Genomic DNA, 8,416 nt, shown 5'->3' with positions numbered 1-8,416 from the left:
GAGTTATCCAAGGTATTGGTGGAGGTGGGATTATCTTACTTAACGACATCATCATCACCGATTTGGTCCCCATGAGAGAGCGAGGAAAGTACTTTGGTATCATTGGGGGAATATGGGCCCTGGGAAGCGTGACGGGTCCAGTCATTGGCGGAGCATTGGCGTTGAAAGCAGGCTGGGTAAGTCATCGTCCGTCCCATCATGCTCGCGTGAATAGCCATGATTCCACATCCTAACACTAAAGTTTCTGCAGCAATGGCTCTTTTGGATCAACGTGCCGTTTGCTGCAATTGCACTCTTTGCTATTCCCTTTTGCCTCCGCTTGACGAAACCACCGGGTGCCGTTGGAAATAAACTGAAACACTTCGACTGGCTGGGAAGCGTCTTTTTTGTTGGCGCAGCGACCTGTTTTCTGATGCCACTCACATGGGGTGGAGTCCAATATTCCTGGAGCAGCTGGCGAACGCTGTTTCCCCTTCTCCTAGGCGCCGTCGCGCTTGTGGGATTCTGTTTGTTCGAGCGCTATGTGTCTCCTAACCCAATCGTCAAGCTCCAGCTTTTGAACAATTACGAAATGGGTTATAGTCTTGTAGCAGCCGTCATTAATGCTGCCATCGTATATGGAGCCCTGTACTTCCTACTACTATACTTCCTAGCCGTCAGGGGCTACAACCCAATTGTAGCTGGTGTGGCATTGTTTCCCGCGACGTTCACTGTAGCGCCATTATCGATTGTTGCTGGCGTGGTGATCACGAAAAGAGGCGAGTATCGCTGGGTGACTTGGATTGGTTGGATAATCAGCACCTTGGGCCTTGGTGTTATGATTCTCTTGGACGTTAATATGAGTACAGTCCAATGGTTCTTTCTTACCCTTACGACGGGCATCGGTCTGGGGCTTTTATACACTTCTCTGGCTATCATCAATCAAGCTGCTTCGCGCGACGAGCTTATGTCCTTTGCAATCTCGATGTTCATATTCGCTCGTATGCTGGGCCAGTGTTTAGGCGTAGCGATATCCGGTGTTGTGTTTCAAAATCAGATGAGATCTAATTTACTCAAAACAACATTGCTTGTTGATAAGGCCAATGAATATAGCCGCGACGCTAGTAGTATCATTCCGTTGCTGCAATCAATGGCTGATGGGCTGGAGAAAACAGAACTGGTGCAGGCATACGCCGATTCTCTAAAAATTGTATGGGCAGTCATGTGTGCTCTTAGTGGTATTGCTATGATTGGCAGTTTCTTCCTGAAACATATTAGTCTCGATCGGGAGCATAAGACTGAGCAGGGTATAGATCGTAAACAGTAGCAATCTATCTAATAACACTTTGTTAAAATATGAAGACAGATAATTTTTGCTTGTGAGCTGTGGCATTACCTTGCTACCTAGTCAGCTGCTGGGGGTGAGAAGCTGTAATGATAGCCAGACTGAAACGCGCAACAACACCAGAAAGCAATCAAAAGTAATTTGGTATATTTCCATGCTTGTCTGAGCAACCGCTCAGTTCTGGAGTGCATTATCTCATGCTCGGTACTGTGTCTATTTCCAAAGTAGTAAGTGATACTGTTTGCAACATCAGAAGGAATCTTAGTAGGTACCTACAAATGGTTCAGAGCCGGATCATCGAGTCTAGCCTAGTGCAGCTGAGCAGGTGGAATAGTTATCCGAATGGAACGTTCATAGGTAAAGCACATGCCAAGCTGAAAGTCCTCGTGTGTTTGAGACATCGAATACAGCTGAAATATGGATATGTCAGAATTCGTATGTACCCACCATTTGAGATCCCGGGGGAGCTTATAGCTGCCGCGTGGGATTTTTAAGCCGAATATTTGGTCCACAAGCGCTTTTGCGTGCCAATGAGATCTTTATATCAACGTCAAATATCTTGGTATGGAAAAGCTACCTAGGTATCTTTTATGGTCGATGGATGATATTGAAGTAATAAAGCCAAGTCGACTACCTAGGTAGACAGGTCGTCGGAGTCGGTAGATCAATCTTCCGTCCGAACCTAGGCTCGCCTAAAACCAACCCTGAAGGTCCCTTGGATTTCTACATCTTTTATTGTCAAACGGATCATTCACATACCACAACGTTTTCTGATTCTTTGTCGTATTTTTGTACAGATACTTACATCTTGCTCTAAACATACATTACCTACTCCCTTCCAACACATAATAACCATGGACGAATTCGCGCAGTCGCGTGAAGACGATGATCTTTTCGCAGACGAATTCGAGCCTCTACCAGAACCAACAACAACCATTGAGCCTCCGATTGAGACGCCCAAACCAGCTGAGAGGGGACCAGCAAGACAGGCAGGACCAAACGAGGCACGCGGAGGTTACAGAAACAATAGAGGACAAGATGCGAGACGAGCGCGGGGTGGGAGAGGTGGGGGAGGGGTAAATCAGAATGGACTCGCTCAATCAAGATACGCACCTCAAAACGAATCAAGGCCAGCTCCAGCAGCAGCACCCGTCGTAACTCCTGCTGCTGAATCTCCAGCTGCTGTGCCAGAGAAAAGCGCCGCAGAACCACAAGAACCAACGCGCCAGTCTCCTCCAGCGACTGAGAACACGACCCCTCAAATACCTACTCAGCCAGCCTCGACACGTATCCTCGCCGTTCGTGGAGACCGCTCAGCAACAGGTGGACCCGCGCACAAGAAATTGACAGAAGAAGAACTTACGGCGAAACTTGAAAAGATGGCTATTCTCAACGCTGAGAAGTCCGCGAAACATCGCGCACAGGAAGCAGACCAAGCAGCTTTCCAACATAGGGAAAAAGAGTTAGCGAAGGAGAGACGGGAGAAGTTAGTAGAGGAGAAGAAGAATAAGAGTCAGATGGAAGCCGAAAGGGCGAAGAATAGGTTGAGGAAGATCCAGGCGCAAGGCGTAAGGGAGTGGGATAGTGAGAAGGTGGAGGATGATATTGTCGACAGTCGGAGGGCAAGAACTAGCGAGTATGTTCGTGGTGGACATGGCGGCGTTATCAGAGGACGAGGCGGTCTTGCAGGAAGCCGATACGCAGAACCTGATGATGTTCCCGAAGAATCTCACAACTATAGGGGCAGAGGAGGATTTGAGATCCGTGGAAGAGGAAGTCGAGGAGGTAGGGGTGGTGGCAGAGGTGGAAATTCCGGAGGTCCCCAACCAGTACCAACACAAACAGACTTCCCCTCACTACCAACGCCCACCAAACCTGTCGAGTCCAAGAAGGAAGCAACCCCAAACACATCAGCAGCCTCTAAAGCCCTTCCTTTGATGGAGAAATTAGACGGGGCATGGGCAGACGAGATGGCCACACCGGTAGAAGAGAAAAAGGAAATTTCAGGATAATTGGGAAATACCCGGCAGGGGCAACGGCGTTTACATTTTGGATATCAAAGCGAACCATGTCTACGGACACAAGCGATATTTCAATAAAAGTATAAATAAAAATATTAATTCACAAGATCAACTAAAATAATTGCGTGATTCCCATTGTCTAATCGCCCCCGTGCTACGTTCCAAAAACCCCCGCTGTTTTCACTGTTCACAAAACGTGAACTTTCATACTATGTACATAAAAAAAGCCGAGCAGATCTCCCTCCTTCGCCAATCCTAGAAGATGAGGAAGAGAGCGGAAACCCGTCTTAAACATACCGATGATCCTATCCTACCCAAGGGTCGTGATCTCATAAAGGTATCGTGGTGAAAGAAAAAATATTTGTCTTCGAATCAGTCAGGCAGGCATTCCTGACAAAAATAAACACACCCGCCCACCGACCAGACCCCGTACTCCGAGCCCTTTCTATAACGACGACACTTATGACATACTGTTAGACAGGACGTCGTCACATTCTTGTCACACTAAACGATACTAACGCCTTTGGAACATGAGATCAAGCAGCCGGCGGATTCTCGTCATGAGCTTTCATCCTGATTTCCAAAACATTACTCAAATGCTTCAGATCAATCCGAGCTTTCTCATCCGTTCCTAGAATGTCTCGAATAATCTCCCATTCGACAGGCCGCATCATATGTGCCATTGGCATTAAGAATGCTACGGTCGGGGCTCCAGCGAATGTACCGAGGATCGAGCGAGCGATTGGTTCGTTTTGTTCCTGCAGCCTCTTTTGTTCATCTCTCTTCGCTTGATCTGCAGCTGATGTAGACTCGTTGTTCTGGGGCGGTTGTGGTGTCGCGAAAGTGCTGGACTGTGGTTGAATTGGTGACATGGCTGGTGGGGCGCCGCTTATAGACATTGCTCGCTGCGCATGACCAGCTTGACTGACGACTGAAGGACTTTGTGCTTCTGGCCCATTGCTAGGAGTCTGAGCTGTTTCTGGGTTCCAGTCATTGTTACGAATGACAAGTGTTACTAGCAGAGTTTTTTCGGTTCTGTTCTCCGGAACCCTGTGTTCTTCTAAATTATAGATAAATTCAGGAATAGGGCTTGGACTTGGCAACATTGGGATAAGGTATATATCTCTGACGTTGCCAGTACCTTTATCTGCCAGAACGCCGTATCGCTCCCTGCTGTGAAAGTAGTCAAACAAAGCTTTGAAGCCGTCGGTGTCTGGACCATCAGTTGCAGTGATTGCAAGCACAACGACGTCCGTGGGCTGACTATATCTGAGACTGCATAGATATTCGTTCGCCTTATCTTGCATAATACGGCCGGCGACCTTAAGGTCTTTTGAAATGATTTCCGTCCAAGGTTGTTTCCTGCTTACATCTACACCCGCAACAAGCTTTGCGAAGGCTGGAAATTTGGCCACAGACTCCATGACGACGTTGCCTCGCCAGACAATCTCCGGGTCTGAAAAATCTGCAGCGGGTGAATATGGTGGAGATACATCATCAAGCATTCTGTCGATGTCAGGGTCCTCGCCAGGTCCATTTGCAGGCGGAGCTATATTGGTAGATTGCCTTCGATTATGGTGTTGCGCATTGACGGGTGACTGAACACTAGCATATACCTTGTTAATATCAAAATCAGCTTGCGACGAGGCTTTCCTCATGGGAGGTTGGTTAGGCTTTGTGTCTACCGTCAACGGCTGCCTTGGTAAAGCCGAGCGAATGTCATCCCGGGAGTGATAGTCATCGATATCTGCTGGGAGCTCGACTTCGTCGCCCTCTGTGTTTCCTAATGGTGGAGTTGTCATATCCGCATTTGGATCCCGCATACTTCGACTGGTTGCAGTAGCCGTTGTAGCCTCATGATCCACGAAATCATCACCTTCAACGACCTCATCACCCTTATGTGTTCTTCGTACTCTAGGTGTATTGTCATCTTGAATCATTATAGACTGCTTATCTAGAGCTGCTTTCATCTTGGCCGTTTCTCTTTTCAGCTCTTTGCTGGCCATGTCATCGGTGCTCATCGTAGCTAGTGTTTTTGGTACTAAACTACGAGTGAGAAGACCGTTGCAAAGCTCTTGGTTCTGCTTGAGGTTGGAAATAATGGCCGTAAAACGCGTTCGATAAGGTTCTTTGTCTGGATATGCTGCTGTGATTGCGTCTTCTATTTGGATAGCCAGCCTCTCAGCTTTAGAATCGATTGTGTCACCCATGTATAATGTGTAAACTCCGTTTTTGATGGCAAGCTTGATACAAGGAACTAATCTCTCCTTGATCTTTTTCGCGACCCCTGCTCTCATCGACTCGAGATCCATGATTTTGACAGGAAGGTCTGAAGGCGGTGACTTCTGTGGTTGAGTAGCTGGTGTGGGCGACGTTTTCCGAACCTTTGCTTGAGGTTCCTGCTTTGTAATGTTAGCCTATGAGTCCTCAACAATTGAGCAAATTGAATTACCTTGATAGACTCCTTGTCTTGAGATTCATCCCTCGCCTTTCTCTTGGTACTGGCAGATCTTGCGACCGGTTTCTTCTCTTCAGCGGGTGGAGGAACGGATGCTGATGGCGACTTCGCTTTCCCATTTGTTGGTAGATTGAGCTCGGATGCCTCACTTGCTCTTTTGGTAGATTTCCCTTTCTTCCCACCCTTCTTTTTCGACTTCTTTTCCTCTGCAATCTCCTGATTCACCTTTGCACGCCTTTCTAACCAGATCTTTTTACCCTTCTTAAGACCGTCAAGTAGCTCTTTGTGAGGTGGAAATGTTGGATTGTGTTTTTCACAACGATAATGTTCTGGGGCGTCCTCTTCAAATCGACTTACTCCAACGCAAATATTATGTTGCCATTCATTGCAAACATCACACGCAATCCATGGCTCATCATCGTCGTCGGTTGTCTCCGTGACGCCGCAAACACATCGAATGATCTCTGGTTCTTCGTCCTCCGGCTCTTCTGTTTTCTTCGCGGTCTTCTTGGTGGCTTTCTTCTTCGGCGCAATTGGCTCGTCTAGCAGATCTAGACTTTTCGTATGTTGCCCTTTTGTCGCGCGGACTGACCGTCGAGGTTCATCTGTTGTCGAAACAAATTAGCTTGGCCTGTAATGCGATTATAGAACTGGCGCATCGTCTCATGAGAAGAAATATGTGCCGTTATGGAAGGATCGTTGCTTACCAGCCATTACGGGTGAATGTGTTCGTTACAGTAACGATACAATATTACGCCAATCGTGGATGGTTGCTGGTTTACAAGAGCGGCAAGAATTGAGCCAAGTTGATTTCAAATAGAGGAGTAAGAACGCGCAGCGCCTTTCTTTCACGCGAGAATCACGGGCTGAGTGGCTTAAAGACAGTGCAGGTGGAGGAGCGCAGTGGAAGACGAGGGAATAAAGCTATCTCAGGGAATGAGACAGCTGCGCGGCGTTGAGTCCCTTCCTTATAATCTGGCTCACGCGTGCTTGTGTTGATATTCGTCGATCCCCTCACAACGGACTCGATGACGAGAACCGACCGAAGCTAGGTGCGAGAGAAAGAGCTGATAAACCTTGGTCGCAGAATGTCCGCGACAGCAATAACACTGTGTTGAGGCGCGATTGATCGTTGATGGCGCAGGTTGGTGGTGGGATTGAAGTTGGGAGGTGGAGTTGGACGGCAATAATAGAGAGGTCGGAGGTCGAGTCGGCCGGAATATTGAAGCTACGCTTTGCGATACCGAAGCGGGGGATCACGTGTATATAAAAGCGGGACTGGACTGAGCTGGGCTGGACACCTCGAAGCTCGAAGCTCCATTTGTAGACTGTCTGGAAATAGCCCTGGGTAAGTCAGAACTGCATTTATTTGGCTTTCCTCATCGAGAGCCACAATACAATAGTCAACCACCAAGCAATCATCAGTTTCGCAAACATGGCAGACGTTCGATCTCTCCTCAAAAACGAGCGCGCGTCTCGTCGGATACAGCACAAGCACGCATCCTACACTGCAACAGGAACTCTTCTCTGCAAAGTCTGCCACTTTCAACTAAAATCCGAATCATTATGGGATGGACACTTGCGCTCAGCGGGACATATTATGCGTGTTCAAAAGGCTCAGGAAGCTCAGGACACCCCTTCCCAGAATCCTGACACCGCATCACCAGTTCCTGTCGAAGCAACTAAGAATAAGAAGCGGAAAGCCAGCGACGACGATGACGGGACTATTCATAAGCGGACGCGAGCCGCGAACGGTTTGCCTGAAAACTTTTTCGACCAGGGAGGCAAACCTCTTGACTTGTCATCCTCGAATCCAATTAACGAAATTCGAATTCCCTCCCGCCCTGCAACTCCACTCAAACAGTCACCTGAAATACCCAAGCAGCCTGCAGTTGACGAGCTAGAGTGGGCAGCTTTCGAGGCCGACATCGCCGCGGTGGACGTCCCTGAAGTTGATGACGGAGTAGTGATTTCCGCTCAACCTCTTTCTGCTGCTGAATTGGCGGCGCAAAGTACAGCAGATGCGAATCGCCAGAGGAAAGAGAAAGCTGAAGCAGAGTTGGAAGGTGACAAGGAAGACGCGGCCAGGAAGATAGAAGACGAATTAGATGAGATGGAAGGGCTGGAAGAAAGGGTTCGAAAGATGAGAGAAAAGCGGGAAGCGCTGAGGAGAAAAGAAAGCGTGCTGCAACTTTCCTCTACGACCAGCCATGAGCCTAAACACAACACTGTAGAAGAAGACGACGACGAGGAGGAAGAGGAGGAGGAGGACGATTGGGATGGCTTTCGATTGAAAGGTTGAGAATTGGCGTTCGCGTCCACCATTAAGATACCCATAATTTCATACTTCTAGCAGCATCACGCAGTTTCCTAATTAATGATCCAAGGGGCTCATTTCGGTCAGCCCACTGGTGATTCCAGAATTTACTTGGAAGACAGGAAGCCCTTCACCAGGCAATGTGCTCTATGTCTTACATCGAAAAAAAGATCGAGTACATCAAAATTGGAGACTCCTGACCGCGGACAGGTGCTATCACGTTTGCATTGTTGATCGGAAACGGAGTTTAGATCATTTTAGCTCCATCTCATGCGTCGTACAAGAAGTCGTAATAG

General features: G+C 48.1%; 4 protein-coding genes across 4 annotated transcripts in view; 3 read left to right on the top strand and 1 right to left on the bottom strand.

Moving 5' to 3' along the window:
* GLAREA_01229 (MFS general substrate transporter) overlaps positions 1-1,306 on the top strand; it is a gene marked incomplete at both ends in the record, with an annotated part of 3,247 nt that extends 1,941 nt beyond the window's left edge. The window contains 2 exons of the mRNA XM_008088445.1: positions 13-176; positions 251-1,306. Of these exons, the coding sequence (XP_008086636.1) occupies positions 13-176; positions 251-1,306 (1,220 nt within the window). The remainder of the gene's footprint in view (positions 1-12; positions 177-250) is intronic.
* Positions 1,307-2,178: 872 nt separating this feature from the next.
* On the top strand, positions 2,179-3,336 carry GLAREA_01228 (uncharacterized protein; the record flags this gene model as incomplete). The annotated part of the gene is made up of 1 exon (XM_008088444.1): positions 2,179-3,336. The coding sequence occupies one exon, from the start codon at positions 2,179-2,181 to the stop codon at positions 3,334-3,336; it is 1,158 nt and encodes a 385-aa protein (XP_008086635.1).
* Positions 3,337-3,881: 545 nt separating this feature from the next.
* GLAREA_01227 (Elongation factor TFIIS 2) lies at positions 3,882-6,517 on the bottom strand (the record flags this gene model as incomplete). The annotated part of the gene is made up of 3 exons (XM_008088443.1): positions 3,882-5,744; positions 5,798-6,408; positions 6,511-6,517. 3 exons carry the CDS (start codon positions 6,515-6,517, stop codon positions 3,882-3,884), a joined length of 2,481 nt encoding a protein of 826 aa, XP_008086634.1.
* A 721-nt stretch (positions 6,518-7,238) lies between these two features.
* GLAREA_01226 (uncharacterized protein) lies at positions 7,239-8,105 on the top strand (the record flags this gene model as incomplete). Its single annotated transcript, XM_008088442.1, has 1 exon — positions 7,239-8,105. The coding sequence occupies one exon, from the start codon at positions 7,239-7,241 to the stop codon at positions 8,103-8,105; it is 867 nt and encodes a 288-aa protein (XP_008086633.1).
* Between the last annotated feature and the right edge of the window lie 311 nt (positions 8,106-8,416).

This window comes from Glarea lozoyensis, assembly GCF_000409485.1.
Source record: "Glarea lozoyensis ATCC 20868 chromosome Unknown GLAREA7, whole genome shotgun sequence".
In the NCBI taxonomy this organism is placed as follows: domain Eukaryota; kingdom Fungi; phylum Ascomycota; class Leotiomycetes; order Helotiales; family Helotiaceae; genus Glarea; species Glarea lozoyensis.
The sequence above is the reverse complement of the archived record's forward strand: the minus strand, read 5'-3'. Positions and strand labels throughout refer to the sequence as shown.